The sequence below is a fragment of the Hemitrygon akajei genome, chromosome 9, assembly GCF_048418815.1.
Source record: "Hemitrygon akajei chromosome 9, sHemAka1.3, whole genome shotgun sequence".
NCBI classification, from domain to species: domain Eukaryota; kingdom Metazoa; phylum Chordata; class Chondrichthyes; order Myliobatiformes; family Dasyatidae; genus Hemitrygon; species Hemitrygon akajei.
In genome coordinates this window covers 148,424,143-148,441,721 of record NC_133132.1, presented here as the reverse complement: position 1 = coordinate 148,441,721, position 17,579 = coordinate 148,424,143, and the positions used below count along the sequence as shown (strand labels likewise).

Sequence of the window (17,579 nt, the reverse complement as noted above, 5' to 3'; positions counted from 1 at the left end):
CCCACTGATTTAAACCTAGCCTGATCACAGGACCATTTACGATGACCAATTAGACTACTGTACTAACCGATACATCTTTACACTTTGGGAGGAAACCAGTACACCCATATGAAACTCACGAGAAGAATATACAAAATTTCTTACAGGGACGTAGGAATTGAACTCCAAACTTTGACGCCCCAGGCTGTAATAGTGTCATGCCAACTGATACAATACACTGTGCCCTATTGGAGTAATACTGCACAGATATTGTTTTGTGATGCTTATCTGGATGCGATGTCGGGTTTGGAAGGGCCAACAGGAAAACACTGATCCTTACTGATGGGAGCAAGAAGCCTATCAGAGATAGGAAGGTATAGTTTGAGAGTAACACACACAAAATGCTACAGAAACTCAGCAGGTCAGGCAGCATATGTAGAAAGGTATTTAAGAGTAAAGGATTCAAGCTGAGATCCCTCATCAGGTATCAGCATGAAGCATCAACTTTTTATTCCTTTCCATAGCTTCTGCCTGACCTGCTAAGTTCCTCCAGCATTTTGTGTGTGATACTCTGGATTTCCAGCAACTGCAGAATCCCTTGTGTTTGTGGGTATGGTTTGAGGTTGCCTGTGAAGTAAGCTGCAGGAGTATGGTGTAGCAATCATCAATTCAATATTGAGAAAATATTATTGAACTAAACAGAGTAGAAAAGGTAGTCCAGTTTCCTCCCACATTCCAAAGACCTATGGTTAGGTTTAGTGAGTTGTGGACATGCTAGGTTGATTTGATACAAATGACATATTTCACTGTGTGTTTCAACATCTTGATTTACACATGGCGAATAAGGCTAATCTTTAAAAGAAGTGGTGAATTAGTTCCCTCCATGAATCTCTTCTTCCTTCCCTGCAGAATAAGGTGTTACCTTTTGGACATCCAAAACATAAAAACTAATTGAAATAAAAACAAGGGAGATGGGAATAATGAACCTAACTTGGTGTTTACTTGAAGTGAGGTATGCACGTATCACTTGGTAGTGTCATGACATATGCAATTCACTTATTTTTACATATAACCCATGATGAATTATTAAGCGAACAAAAATGCTTAATCAAACAATACAGTATATCTACAATATTACTCAATTACTAATGAAATATTAAATACACAACACTCCTTCCTGCTTAGCTATAAACTCTAAGTCAGTATAGAATGCATCCCAAAGGTATACACAGCATGCTATATAACACCTACAACGTAGTAAATTTTAAATTGTCCCATTCAGGCCTAAAGATTTAATCACTGTGGAGACTTCCCTACTCTTACAGGTAAATGCCTTTCCAGACAAAGGGGGTCTCTCTGCTTGGCAGGTGAGACTTGTGGCTGTGAAATAATCTCAGGTTCTGAGCCCTCCTCCATGGTGGTTGTAGGAGTTGACTCTGAAACCACAGGAAGTGGTTCTAACGGCTCTGGACACTTTTCTTCCCCCCTTTTTTAAATCTTTCCTCTCTATCGCTTCTCTCTTTTTCAACTTTTTTGTCTTTCTTTTTCTTGCTTTCCTTCTTCAAGTTTCTTGTGAATATCTCTGAACTGACTAATTTCTTGAGAAATTAGATTTTGTAAATTCTCTTCCATTTCCATAGCACTGTGTCATCCCCCTCTTTCTCTTTCTTTTTCTTCTTTCTAGCTTGTGCATCTTGACCTTGGCAACGTACATTTAGTTCACTTGAGTGTTCTCTGATTAATCCTTCTATTGCTCCCTTCATGATCTGATCTTTCCTCCTGGTTTCTTCATCCACAACATCATCTGTCTTTGTATCTCCATTGACTCCTTTCTTTCTGGCCTTCCATTCATCCAGCTGGGTTTTGGTCTGTGCATCTACTTTTGCAAATGCACACAGATTAGATTCTGGTTCTTTATACGTAAAAAAGGCGAATACTTGCAGCTTTCCCGAAGCTCTTTGAACTGTCTTCCAGCTTAAAGCGTTTTGCAAGGAAGTCCAGAATAATGTGTTTAACTTCATGCTTACTTTAGGCGAGATGCGCACTTATCACATTGGTTACATTATGATGTATGCGATTCACGTATTTTTACATATAACCCATAATGAATTATTTAAACAAAAAGGAATGCTTAACCAAGCAATATTTTTACAATATTACTCAGATTCTACTGAAATATTAAATACACAACATGCTATGCTGGTACTGGGACCGTGGTGACATTTGGGGGCTTCCAGCACAACCCTCGCTGATTGATTTGACGCAAATGATGCCATTAACTATATGTTTTGATATTTTGATGTACATGCGACAAGTAGAGCTAATCTTCAAAAGAAGTGGCAGATTAGGAACCTCTTCTTTCCTTCCTTGCAGGATAAGAGAGGTCAGGGTTTATCATAGAATTCCAGGAATAAGGAACCTGGCTTCTCGGAGGTTACAGAGACTGAGCCTACACTCTCTAGCGTTTACTAGGCTTGGCAGGGTAAATAAGGGTTCACCTGGCTGGGGACTTATGGAACCAGAGATGGGAGGAAATAGAAGGATGGTTAATCTATAGAATTACCTGCTTAAAAAGGTCAGTTTCTGATAAAATTGAAGAATGAGATCAACAGATATTTAGATATTAAAGGAATCATAAGACCTTAAGACATAGGAGCAAAATTAGGCCATTCAGCCCATTTTGTTTGCTCTGTCATTCCATCATGGTTGATCCCAGATCTCACTCAACCCCGCACACCTCCTTTCTCACCATAACCTTTGATACCCCGACCTATCAGGAAATGATCAATCTTCGCTTTAAGTGTACCCATGGTCTTGGCCTCTACAGCTGTCTGTGGCCGAACATTCCACAGATTCACTACTTTCTGGCTAAAGAAATTCCTCCTTACCTCATTTCTAAAGGGTTGCCCCTCAATTTTGAGGCTGTGCCCTCTATTTCTGGACACCTCCAACACAGGAAACATCCTCTCCACATCCATCTTATCTAGTCCTTTCAATATTCAGTAGGTTTCAATGAGATCCCCCCACATTCTTCTGAATTCCAGTGAGTACAGACCCAAAGCTGTCAAATGCTCCTCATAAATTAACCTTTTCATTTCTGGAATAATCCTCGTGAAACTCCTTTGGACTCTCTCCATTCCGAAATATGGAGCCCAAAACTTTTGACAATACTTCAAGTGCGGCCTGACTAATGTCTTGTAAAGCTTTGGCATTATCTCCTTGCTTTTATATTCTGTTCCCCTTGAAATAAATGCCAACATTACTTTTTCCTTCTTTACCACAGACTCAACCTGTAAATTAAACCTCTAAGAGTCTTACATGAGGACTTCTAAGTCTTTTTGCACCTCTGATGTTTGAATTTTCTCCCCATTTAGATAGTAGCCTGCACTTTTGTTCCTTTTACCAAAATACATTATCATATGTTTACCAACACTATTCCATCTGCCACTTTTTTGCCTGTTCTTCCAATTTGTCTAAACCCTGCTGCAATCTCATTTTTGCAATCTGCAAACTTTGCTACAAAGCCATCAGTTCCATTGTCTAAATCATTGACAAACAGTGTGAAAAGTCACGGTCCCAATACTGGCCCCTGAGGAACAACACTAGTCTCTGGCAGCCAACTAGAAAAGGCCCCCTTTATACCCACTCACTGCCTCCTGCCTGTCAGCCATTCCTCTATTCATGTCAGCATTTTTTCTGTAATGCCAAGGGAATTTATCTTGTTAAACAGCCTCCTGTGTGGCACCTTATTAAATGCCTTCTGAAAATCCAATTAAATGACATCCACTGCCTTTCCTTTGTTCACCCTGCTTCCTCGTAGTTTATTTAGGTGCATTTTGACTTTTTTTTTGTTTTCCAATAAATTCATTTTGACTATAGGTTATTCTTCGAATAAACGCTCGGAATGTTAAAATTCCAAGTGACACAACTGTGCGCTGCATCTGTAAAACTTTAACATTTTGCTGCATCTTCCTAATTTACAAACAGATCATTCCACTGCTGGAAGAATATTTAATTTAAAAAACCGGCAGCTGACTAAAGGCTAAAAGCTGAAATAAAATTTCTTTTACTCCATAACTTCCATAGACACCCTCTCAATTCTATTTGCCAAATTGAGTGAAATAATTAGAAGAGCTCAACAATTTTCTTGTTGCAGGTGCGTTTGCAAATCCTTAGTAGCATTTGTAATGACTTCAAAATGTGCCAGGCCTTTAAATCTGAATTTGCTCATTTAATTTAGCTTCTTGGGTGAAAATGAGGCAGGATTTCTACTTAAAAGGAAATCTATGGTCATAATAATTCATTTTCGGTTCATGGATTATTTGATCTGACGTCTAGTGTCAGCTGCAGTTTGACTGTCGGCAATTCTATCTCTGAATAAAAAGACTGTGGGACTGAAGCCCCACGCAAGAAACCTAAGTACAAAAATCAAAGCTGACTTTCAGTCCAGTGATGTTAGAAGTACTGTCCTTAGAAGAAGATAACACTCAGGTAAACATCAAGCTCCTACATTAATCCCACGCCCCTCATCAGCTTCTGTAGCGATATGCTGTCATGTTTGCTGTTCGCGAGATACTCCCATGCATAAGTTTGGTGCGTCACTTGAGTGTTGTTGCCTACATTGCAATGGTGGCTGAACTTGAAAGGAGCTTAAAATCAAAAGAAAACTGCAGAAGCTGTAAATGTGAAATAAGTACTGAAAAGTACGAGATCAACTGCATCACACACAAAACGCTGGAGTAACCCAGCATGCCAGCCAACATCAATGGAAAAACATAAATAGTCGTTTCAGGCCAAGACCCTTCATAGATCAACTTTGAACATTTTGGGACATCCTGCAAAGGGATGTGAATAAATTGTGCCTTCCTTTTTCTCCACCAGCATTTACCCTGACAAATGACTGCCTTTTGAAGATGAATTTAAAGCTATTTCACCGATAATTACACTCTCGCTTGTAGGATATCAACCCATTTTTAACTCCACGCTGCTCCGTGCTGATTGAATCTCTGCAGTCAGGCCATAGTCCTCTAAGAAAGATGAATATGCCCTAAATGAAATCCCAAATAATATTCTGACAAATAACCACAGGCAGGTCCCGAATCAGGATCAGAATCACATTCAGGTTTAATATCACTGACATGCAGTACTGTGTAAAAGTCTTGGGCACATATTTAGGTCTTAGCTAGGGTGCCCAAGACTTTTGCACAGTACTGTATTTGTCAACATGGAGCAGAAAGCAAGTTTGTAAATCTGGTGGGAGAAAAGTATATTGCAAATGGTGAGGGTGGAGCACTGCGGGAGGGGTGTGGGACAGGTGGCGGAGAGGGAATGCCACAGGCAGGGTGGAGGTGGCATGGGTGCAAACACACCCAGCCCTGAGGCATCAGGCAAGGTCATTTGATTCTAAACATTTGGTCTATTGATCACTATAGAATGACCCTCTGGTGCTTCCCACTCTGTCTCCTCTCCCTTTCCCTTTTCCCAACCATGGTTCCCCTCTCCCTGCCCTCTTCCCACTCTTAGTCCGCAATAGAGACCCATATCAGAATCAGGTTTATCATCACTCACATATGTCATGAAATTTGTTTTTGTTTACGGTAACACTGCTTACAGTGCACTACATAAAATTACTACAGTACTGTGTAAAAGTCTTAAGACACCCTAGCTAGATTTAGACTAATGTGATGTTAGCATTCATCTGTAGGCATCTAAATAATTTTAGGTGCATTTTGGACATGTACTTGGTTAGAAAAGACATAGGGGGTAAATGGGATTTGACCATAGACCATAGGACAGGGGAGCAGAATCAGGCCATTCAGCCCATCGAGCATAGATTAGGAACCATCAACGTGGATGATGTAGGCCAATAGGGCCTATTTTATATTGTTCTACAGTATGGTTCTATGATCTCTTTCAACCATATCCTGTAATCCATATCCCACAGTGCACAACTCGGCTCAGCAAGTTCTATCGTAAAATGTAACAGATCTAGTTTTGAAATTGCCTTGTATACATTTGCCGAATGCAGGAGTGCCCCCTGTGCAAACTGATCGGGTCCCTGAGCATCACAAACAATTTTTGGGACGTTATTTTTTTCTTAATTCATTGTAAGTGGACTACAAAATGAAAGTGTTGTTGGAGGAAACCTCATCTTTGGACCCTGATGCTGAACCTAAGTGCTGATGGTTGTCATAAATTATGGTTTAATTGCAGAGAAGAAACTAGTTTGGTGGTTGATCAATATGCAGTTTCAAAACAATATCCAGTACTGTAGAGGGATAATCCACACAATATCATTTAGCAAAAGGATTTTGATGCCAAACATTTAAACATCTGCGCCACCTGGTGGCATCTTAAAGTAGTCTTTCCCTGAAATCTTCAAGTCAAGTCAAGTCATTTTTTATTGTCATTTTGACCATAACTGCTGGCACAGTACATAGGTAAAATGAGACAACGTTTTTCCATGACCATGGTGCTGCATGAAACAGTACAAAAACTACACTGAACTACATAAAACTACACTAGACTACAGACCTACCCAGGACTGCATAAAGTGCACAAAACAGTGCAGGCATTACAATAAATAATAAACAAGACAATAGGCACAGTAGAGGGCAGTAAGTTGGTGTCAGTCCAGGCTCTGGGTATTGAGGAGTCTGATAGCTCGGAGGAAGAAACTGTTACAAAGTCTGGTCGTGAGAGCCTGAATGCTTCGGTGCCTTTTCCCAGATGGCAGAAGGGAGAAGAGTTTGAATGAGGGGTGCGTGGGGTCCTTCATAATGCTGTTTGCTTTGCGGATGCAGCGTGTAGTGTATGCCCATAATAGTGGGAAGAGAGACCCCAATGATCTCAGCTGACCTCACTATCCGGTGTCATCCTACTGCATGAATTTGGAATTAGTTTTTAAACAATGTTTTAAATATTTATTATCTTTTTTCCCCATCTTTCAGTCACCTGTGTATTCACAATCTCTTTGCTTGACTCAATCTCCACCCATGGCCTTCTTAATAAGCACAACCCTCACGCACAAACTCAGCTATGAAATCAGATTTTCCCTCAGAATTATCTTTTGTGTCTCTTGAACACTCTGTGCCATATTCAGTTTTGGCCCTTCAGCTGTTACCTCTTTTTGAAATGAGAATTCATTCATGCAAAATTCTGGAAATACTCAGTAAATCAGGCAGCATCTGTGGAGAGATTAGCTAAATTAATGCATCAAGTTGCTGATCATTTGAATCAGCTTGTACAGTAGTAGTGGAAACAGCAACATTGTAAACCAAACAGAATGTGCTTGAAATACACAGAAATCCGTCTAGGAGTCCAAGGAAGGGATATTAATGTTTGGTTCTCTTTGGGAAGTGTCTGCGAGTGGTGGCTGACAGTTTTGTAGACGTGTTAGTCACCATACGCAAATTGTTCCTCTGAAATTTCTATTTATCTATTGAATCAGAATCAGAATCAGATTTATTATCACTGGCATGTGACATGAAATTTGTTAACTTTGTAGCAGCAGTTCATAATCTAGCAGAGAGAGAAAAAATAGTAATAATAAATAAAATAAACCATAATAATAATAAACAAGTAAATCAAATATGTATATTGAATAGATTTTTTTTAATGTGCAAAATCAGAAATACTGTATATTAAAAAAGTGAGGTAGTGTTCAAAGCTTCAATGTCCATTTAGGAATTGGATGGCAGAGGGGAAAAAGCTGTTCCTTAATCGCTGAGTACGTGTCTTCGAGCTTCTATACCTCCTACCTGATGGTAACAGTGAGAGGTCCTTAATAATGGACGCTGCCTTTCTGAGGCACCGCTCCCTGAAGATGTCCTGGGTACTTTGTAGGCTAGTAACCAAGATGGAGCTGACTAGATTTACAACCCTCTGCAGCTTCTTGCAGTCCTGTACAGTAGCCCCCCTCCATACCAAACAGTGATGCAGCCTGTCAGAATGCTCTCCACGGTAAAACTATAGAAGTTTTTGAGTGTATTTGTTGACATGCTAAATCTCTTCAAACTCCTAATAAAGTATAGCCACTGTCTTGCCTTCTTTATGACTACATCGATATGTTGGGACCAGGTTAGATCCTTGGAGATCTTGATACCCAGGAACTTGAAGCTGCTCACTCTCTCCACTTCTGATCCCTCTGTGAGGATTGGTATGTGTTCCTTCATCTTACCCTTCCTGAAGTCCACAATCAGCTCTTTCGTCTTACTGACGTTGAGTGCCAGGTTGTTGCTGCGGCACCACTCCATTAGTTGGCATATCTCACTCCTGTATGCCCTCTCGTCACCACCTGAGATTCTACCAACAATGGTTGTATCATCAGCAAATTTGTAGATGATATTTGAGCAATGCCTAGCCACACAGCCGCATGTATACGGAGAGTAGAGCAGTGTGATAAGCACACATCGGAAAAGCCCCTTCTGTCCTTCAAGCCTCACCACCCAGCAGTCATCCGATTTAATCCTATCCTAATCACAGGGCAATTTACAATGACCAATCAGTATCTTTGGACTGTAGGAGGAAACCCACGCGGTCACGGGGAGAATGTGCAAGATCCTTGCAGGCTACGGCAGGAATTGAACCCTGGCCACCTGTACTGTAACACATTGTGCTAACCACTATGTACTGTACCACCCCAACCCGTTTTGTGCTATGGTTCTAATTCCTGTTCTGTAGCACAAGAACCAACATACCAGACCAATTCTATCTGAAATTTGTTACAAAGTATATAAATCACAATAGAGCAAATGGAATACTTCTGACTGATTTATACATTTAGAGATTTCATCATTTATAGCATACGTGTAAGTATAGGTGGAATTGTTTTTGTCACCTGAGGCAATGGGGTAATTTTATGAAGAATTTTCCACTTACTTGGTCTGGAATCTTTTATAATTTCCATCCTTTCCCAAGTGATTAAAAGCTGAAAGGAAGGAGTACCCGGACGTAGTGTATGTGCAATTGCATTGAAGGATTTATAAATCAATTGACCTTTAGCTGATTGTGTTTTTTTCATCTGGTCCCAGAAAACTCAGTAAGTGATAAGGGTAATGTTGAAAGTAAAGAGTTTGAGCAGCATATTAGACTGCAAAGCTCTCCGCATTTCTTCCAGCGGATTTGACTGTTCCCAACACCTAATCCAGGAGGTGGGGTGAGGGTATCATGAGGAGCCTGATGAAGATATGGAGCAGGAGGAGGAGATATGGTGGGACAAGGTGACGGGAGCAGCTTTAGAGGGAGTGGAGTGAAGAGATCTCATCCTCAAGTGCGAGCATGAGTGACTTTGGAAGGAGAGAGGCAATTAAGCCTCTTCCCTCTTCTGGAAATGTTTCCTCCATGCTGTCTCAAGGGAGTGGCTCAGCGGTAGCCCTCATCCTGCTCTCGGAGTGGGCTGCAGTCCTGGATAACTGCATCCGACTCTGACTGATACATCAACGCCAGGGAAGTCAGCTTCACCGTCTCAGGGTTGTAGGAAGTCAGCAGCTCAGAGAGGCGAGAGGAATGCTTTCCTCCCACCTTCTATCCCCAAGACAGAACGTGAATAGACTTGCGAATTGGACCTCAAGGATCCATGTCTGGGAACATCACAACTACATGCATTGGAGATAATCACTTACTGGTTGCGTTAGTTCTCGGAAATGATCAGGTTGTGGACCCTTGCAATTTGATTTAATTTTTATTTTACTTAGAGATACAGCACAGTGGCAAGTCCTTTGGCCCTACGAGCCCCTGCTGTGTAAATATACCAATTAATCTACTAACCTGTAAGTCTTTGGAATGTGGGAGGAAACCAGAGTAGAGTCATAGCGCACTATAGCACAGGAACAGGTCTTACAGCCCATCTAGTCCAACTGATCTCTCTTAGTCCTATTGACCTGCTCCCAGACCACTGGGGTCTCAGATCCTGTGGAAGCTTTGCCCTGGTGTCAAATCAAAGTAGGTATTCCCCATTAGTCAACACCTGTCATGAAGTCTTGTACTAAACCCAGAACTTAATTCAGTGTAAGTGGTTGTACACTTACAATTCCCTTTGGAACTGCCAGAGGCAGCCATCGAGACTTAACGCATTCCAGGGGGAACCCACTTAATCATGGGGCGAATGTACAAATTCAATTTGTACGTTGGGCAAAACTGGGAAGCGGTGGAATTGAACCCAGGGCACTGGCACTTTAACTGTGCTGCCCCAAAATTTGATCTGTGGGACAGAGGAAGGGCACAGTAAACTATACCTTGCAATTTCCAACTCCACTGGTACTCAGTACCTGCAGCGATACTCAAGGAGTCAGAAATGCAACCTGTCAGGGTGACTGAATTTGCCTCTATCTTCCTCACCCCTCACTGCTCCCCTTTCCCAACTCCTCAGATCCTCAGCAATGGCATCTGGCAGCCAAGATCTGACAGTTGATTAAATGCAGCCAATGGCATCTCCTGCTGCTCAATGTCAACGTGGGTCCTGGACACCATTTCCCTATCTAGTGATATAATGGCAGCAATGTTTATAAAGCACCTCTCAAAGTGCTGGAGGAACTCGGCAGGTCAGGTAGCATCAACGGAGAGGAATAAAGGGTTGATATTTTGCCCCAAGACCTGGTGAAAGGCCTCTACATTCCTTTCCATCAACGCTGGCCTGACCTGCTGAGCTCCTCCAGCATCGTGTGTGTGTTCCTCTGGATTTCCAGCATCTGTGGAATCTCTTGCTTTTATAAAACACCTCTGTGGTTTATCCAAAGTACATAAGAAGTTCCTAATGCTCAATCTTGAAAGTACAGGGCCAAAGGTGTTCTGGCTTCTTGATCAAAGAAACATAGAAAACCTGATGATTGGGAATTTTGTTGAGCAGAAAGAAAGGTCTGGTGACCACGTCAGGGTTGTGTGTGATGGAAGCTGTGCTTTTCCCAGGGCATCGCTACTTTTGTAAGAAAGCTCTTAAGTGTTATCGGTGCTTGATGTATCCAAACAAGTAGTAGGCATTCCCTTATATTCTGACCAGAGAGTTATAAAGGATGGAGAATCTTTGCAAGGGGTTAGGAAGTGAGCCGTGGAGTACAAGAACTACGACAACGAGCAAGGTGCTGGAGGAACCCAGGAGGACAGGCAGCATCACTGGAGGGAATAAAACTATCAACATTTTGGGCTGAGACTCTTCATCAGGACCAGAAAGGAAGGGGAAGAAGCCACAATAAGGGGGGGGGGGGAGTTTGAAGGGAGGGAGTACAAGCTGGAATTCTGGCTTATTCTTGCTTCTTTGCCCCTTCCTTGCTAGTCCAGATGAAGGGTCTCAGCTTGAAATGTCAGTTGTTTATTCCCCTCCACTGAGGTTGCCTGACCTGCTGAGATCCTCCAGCATTTTGTATGTTGCTCTGGATTTCCAGCATCTGCAGAACCTCTTGTGTTTATCTCTTTGTCTTCCTCTTGTAGCAGTAGTGTTGAGACCCTCCGGTGGTCAGGGTCAGCCATGAGTATTGCGTTCTAGATGCCTACGTGATACACAAGCCAGGGGAGTGTGATATGTGGAGTAAGCTGCTGCAAATGCACCAGGCTCCCACTCTCCACGTGGCTGATGAATCCAAAGGAATGCAGAGACCAATACAGTTTGGCACCAGCATTGAACTCGATGTAGGACTGCCTTAGGGACTCCAGCTCTGGAATTCTTCCTTGGAGCTTACTCCCAAAGCCTTCCCAACGAGTGGGTACAGCCACAAGGCAGTGGAGGTTTGAGATCAGAGTATTCCTTCTCCTAGATGAGCTGCCTACCATGACTGTCGAGGCCCATCAGCCCAAAGTGACTGGTTTTAAGGGGCCAATAACATGCACTTCTCTGTTCTCCTGTCAGTAGCATTGACATGACAATAACAGTATGATGGTCAGGATGGCCTTCTACTTGCATAAAGATAATTTGACCACTATCAAACCAGTCAGTTACAGAGGTTCACAGTTAGTCAATGTCTATGTCCAATGAAATACCCTTTGTGTAAACGTGCAGTGTCTGATGTGAGTGCAAGGTTCATTTTCGTTCTGCTTCCAAATCTCTTCAACCACTAAAGTTGATCATCATGGAGTTGCTCTGCAGCCTGAAACTAAGGTTATTGCAAAGGGTAGATACAATGTATAAATAACGCAAGATGAGGACTCGTAAATTAAATGCTCCATTCCCTCAAGCACTGATTATAAAGCAGGACTTAACAGTTTATGGCAATTATTTTACAATTCTAGTGATTCATTAATTAATAGCCAACAGAAAGACAGAATGACACATTTAAATCATTAAGAGGAATGCAGAAGTCACTGCACATTGTTAACCATGCTTCATGTTTAGTATTTTTAATATCTGAAAGATCTTTTACCTTCACGTGTGGACACCCAGCGTGGAATCATTTGGAGGTAATTCTCTATTTTCTGGGAAGAAATCCACTGTGCCGCGAAGGGGAATTTCGGTTTATTAGAGATTGTGACTACGGTTGGTGATATCACCGATGACAATTCATGCTGCAGGGTAGTGTGTAGAGGCTGATATGAGTACTCATTAAGATTTTGAAGCAGCACTAATGATGTTTGGGCGCTTTGACAGAATTGATGTGCATTGAGTATGACTCCAGTGTGATTCTTGCTTGCTCAGGTTCTCTTTTCAGAGCTGCAGTGCAGGCTAGGACAGCAAGTATATACAGTGAAGGTCTTCAAAAAGATGACCTTAAAAGCAGTAATAGGATTAGCTCTGTGCACTAGCCTATCACATCCTAACGTTAACAGCTCTTTTCAATCTGTATGATCAATCACCACAGCAATTACTATGGGTCTGCTCTCTTGCGAGCACTGCAGCAGAACACTGCAGTGTTTTTAGTTCTGTACCTATGTGTTCAGTGATTGCTGGCAAGGTAAATTCCCACAGTGCTTCTCTCTTGTTCTCCTTTTGAGTTTTTTGCTCTTCAATCACCCTAAATGGACGGTAATGGTTGTACTTTAATGACCATAAGGTTCTGAAATTATCATGGTATGAGCTTGAGACCAAATTGATTGGGGAATACATTGTGAAATTTCTCTTGATACGCTAATAGGTTTTCCCCCACTTATTTGTTCAACTTTTCATTGGGTGTACTCATATAATTCTCTGTTTTTCCTTGTTTCACGTAGTTAAAAAAATTTACTTTCCCCTTTCTAAATGTGAGATTATACCAAATTGGAGACTAGCTACAACATAATATTTCAAGCCAAGATGGCAAAGGGTCTTGGCTCAAAACATTGTCTCTTTATTCCTTTCAATAGACCTGCTGAGATCACCCAGAATTTTGTATGTGTTGCTTTAGATTTCCAGCTTCTGCAGAATCTCTTGTATTTACAAGATAATCCTGCATTTCCCGGGAGCTTCGTTCAGTCTCCTGACAAGCTTTCCAGCCTGCTGCTACAAATTCTTCTGTTATTCTATATCAAAACCTTTGCTGAAACATAAATAAACCAACTGAATCACTAATGTTGCTGATTAATGTTGTGTGTCAGAATATTGATATTCCGTGGTAAATTTATGAGGCAATTTGCTTGGAAACTGATTAGAAGATGTCATCGCAGCATAACCAATGTATAAGCCTCAAACCCAAATCACTGATACCCAAGGCTAAAAAAATGAAGGAAGGAGAAGAGAAATCTTTCATTTACTTGAGGACAGCCTGTTGAATGATACAAAAATCATTAACAATCTTGTTATGCTCTAAATGTTGGACTAAGGAAAGTCTACTGACTAAATTAAAAAAAAATATTTTCTGAGGCCTTGTCACCCAGGACAGTAAAGCACAGAGAGATTCTATGTAACAGACTATGGTTTGCTTTTCCTAAAATGTCTAAATAGAAGCCTTTGTGCACTTTGTGCGCATTTATGATCAAGGTAGCAGCTTAAAATTAGTTTCTGTGACAGTCTAGTGAACGATTGATGCGTAGACATGGTTAAAGGAGATAATAGATTCTGCAGATGCTGGAAATCATATATAAATTCATATATCATATATAAAATGCTGGAGGAACTCAGTAGGTCAGGCAGCAAATATGGAGAGGAATAAACAGTCGATATTTTGGGCCAAGACCCTTCATCAGGACAGGTCCTGTTATTTCCAGAAGGAATGAGAGGCAGAATTGCCTACTCATGAATCTATTTGTTATATTCTTCAATTTTTATCAAGTCTGTAGAATCTGTGGTGACCTTACTTGGATCGAGATTATCATGAGGTTTGGCTTTGGCCTCCTTATAAGTACAGAGCTTGAAAAAGTATTCAGCCCTCACAACTATTTTCACATTTAACTGTCTCATTTTCTAAACCGAAAATAAATTGAAGTAAAATTTTTTTGAGCTTATCTACAAAGCGTTGCGCATTATGTCAAAAGAAAAATTCCAAAACCTGTCAACAATTTACTAAAGATTAAAAACCAAAATTGTGAGGCTGAAAAGGTAATCATTCCCTTTGTAATTACTATGCTACCTTTCTTCCAGTGCAGTATACATATCACCAACTCACCCAATTTGTTGATGTAGCAAATTGGAGGATCACTTGTTTTCAATGAATTCATAAGAATAAATTCTACCAGAAAGCTTAAACTGGGGAGGAGGTTCATCTTTTAGTGGGACAAGGGCTCAAAGCACACTGCCAGAACAATCATGGAGTGGTTTCAAGTGAAAAAAATTGATGTCCTTGAGTGACCTAATCAATGGTCTATCTTAACCTGATCAAACATCTCTGGCAAGATCTCAAGATGGCCGCCCATTGCCGCTCTCCAACTAACCTGGGTCAGCTTGAACAATTTTGCAAGGAGGAACGGGCAGGTTTTGCTCCATCCCGTTGTGCAAAGCTAGTAGAGACTTATCCAAAGAGACCACTGACTGTAATTGCTGTCAGAGGTGGTTCAACTAGATATTGAGCAAAGGGAGATGAATGCTTCTGAATTGCTGACATTTCAGCTTTTGAATTTTTAATTTCTCATGCTTTAAAATTTTCCCTGTTAAGATCAGTTAAGTTGATCAAAATATCTGGTAGTAATACTCATTTATGTAAACAAAGGATTGGAGGTTGCATATTTTTAAAGGCATTGTGAATAGACAGTGACTCTGAAGGTGAACTTCCACCATTTTACAAATAGTGTGGAAGCTGTCCAAGAAGTTGTTGGGAATGGTAGACTTTTCCTGATTCTCCCACCAAGCACAAACGGGACCTTTTTCCGTATTTTTAAACAGATTATAATATTGCAACTTAAATTGCGTAGCTTGATCAGTTCAGTAACTGCATCTGCTGTATTTGTGATACAAAGCCCATTACTGCTTTGAAGAGTTACTGGAAACACTTGTGTCCACTGCACACACAGTACCAGTAGTCTTTCAAAGTTCAATAAAAGTCTGACAATCTGCTAATGACCCGATCAGGCTTGTCATACTCCTTTCCCCCTCACTGGGGCTCCAGTTCCTACTCCCTTTCAACTCTCCTGGTTTACTGGGAAACCTTTTATCATACTGTGTAACATTGAAAAGAGAACTTCGAAGTGCTGAGGCATTAAATGAAATACAACAATAGTTAACAGTCTAGGAAATCTGCCATTCTGGTGTTTCTAAAGACCACACCATTTGTAGAAGTTTTACTGTATTACACTACACTACTTGCATTTCTGAGTATAGAATAGTTCCTACATTGCTGAAATGTCTTGTCATTCTTTGTAACAGAATTAATGTTACAATAAAACTTCATTAATGTGAAAGATAAATAAGAATCTCTGATCATTGTCATTCAGAACTGTAAAGTGAAAACAATTGCTATATTTTAAATTGTAACAATTTAGGGGCTGCATAGCAGCGTAGTAGTTAGCTTTACAGTACTAGTGACCAGGGTTCAATTCCATCACTGTCTGGAAGGAATTTGTATGTTCTCCCCATGATCATGTGCAATTCCCTCTAGGTTCACATCACAAAGGCTTATGAATTAGTAGGTTAGTTGGCTACTTGGATGTAATTGGAGGGCTGGAAGGGCCTGTTACTGTACTATCTCTAAAGGGGTAGTGGAGGAAGAGAGACGTCTCTACCAAAGTCAATGTAAGACACTCCTTCCCTCTGATAACCCGCAGGTCACCCTTGGGCAAGGTGCAGCACCTGCTTAGCTCCCCCGATCAGGGTCACGTGAAGCCATGGAAGCAGGTGGTGGATGGTCATATGAGCAGCTGGTGCACATCACAAGTCCTTGTCATGCGACCACTGACACCAGGCAGACAATCTCTGAAGGTTGGGGTCACCCGTCTTGTAAAGACATTGCCCAGAAGGTGGCAATGGCAAACCACTTCTGTAGAAAATTTTTGCAAGAACAATCATGGTCAAGACTGATTGCCCATGCCTCACACCAAGGCACATGAATAGTAGTGTAGTGGTTAGCATTATGCTCCTACAGTGGCAGGGACCCAAGTTCAACTCCGTTGCTCTCTGTAAGGAGTTTGTACATTCTCGCCATGGCCACACTGGTTCCTCCAGATGCTCCGGTTTCCTCTCACATTCCAAAGATGTATGTATTAGTAGGTTAATTGGTCACATGGGTGTAACTGAGTGGTGTGGTCTCGTTGAGCTTGAAGGGCCTCTTACTGCACTGTATCTCTAAATAAAGACAAAGTGGTGCAGTGTAATACCAAATGCATTAAAGAGAAGCTTGACTTTAATTGGTAAATACTGAAGATGGACTGAAAAAGTTTTTTAATACCAGAGTTGAGCATGGAAATGCACCCAAAGCACGTTTTTAAGAACACTTTAATCATTGTTATTTTATATTCCTCTCATTGTTGAATTTGTTTTATTTCAGGACCATCTCAGCAAGCAGAGATGTTGGGTACTTGGAAGTAATTGAGACAAAGATGGAGAATTGAAACGGAGCTGAATTCACTCTTTACAAGCGTTTCTGACTTCCACTTTGGAGTTTAATTATCAACTGATCTGAACAACATCCAACACATGAAAACCAAAAGCACACATTGAGCATGTCTTTAGAAATAAACACAACAGTCTGTAGTTGCAATTATATATCAAAACAATATGGTGGGCCAAAGAGCCAATTTTGTGTTGTGCAGCTCTAAGATAATGACTAATCGGATAGCTATAAGGACACTGTGATATTAAATGACTATTAATTCAATATTTCAAACTAAACTGTGATTATTGTGATAAATGAGCTTGCTTGTTTTGGTTTAAATATAGGATGAAGAAATATTTTTCCACAGTGACATTTAATCTCCATTTTATATATTAATAAAAATATTGTATTCCAGGCAATAATTACTTGTGGTTGATGTAACTATAAATTTCCCCATATTATAATTAGAGCTATTGGAAGAATGAAGAAAAAGTGATGGTAAATTGTAATTTTCATCACACTATTAAACATTAATAGAATAACAATATCTCTCTTGTAAACAAAAGACTTTTTCTCCTTCCCACTTCTGTGCTTCCCAAGCTATCTTCCCTCTCACTCCTCTCTCCTTTCCCATTTCATTCTTTCTCCCTCTCCTCATGCTCTTCATCTCCCTGGAAATTGCTTTCCCCTTTCTTCTCTTTGCTCCACCTCTTTTCTTCCCTCCCTTGATATATCACT

At 40.8% G+C, this 17,579-nt stretch overlaps 1 protein-coding gene across 1 annotated transcript in view; it reads left to right on the top strand.

Moving 5' to 3' along the window:
• opn5 (opsin 5) overlaps positions 1 to 17,260 on the top strand; it is a 79,787-nt gene extending 62,527 nt beyond the window's left edge. Inside the window, exon 7 of the mRNA XM_073057254.1 lies at positions 16,794 to 17,260. Coding sequence (XP_072913355.1) covers positions 16,794 to 16,857 — 64 coding nt within the window. The 3' untranslated portion in view covers positions 16,858 to 17,260. The remainder of the gene's footprint in view (positions 1 to 16,793) is intronic.
• The last annotated feature ends 319 nt before the right edge of the window (positions 17,261 to 17,579 follow it).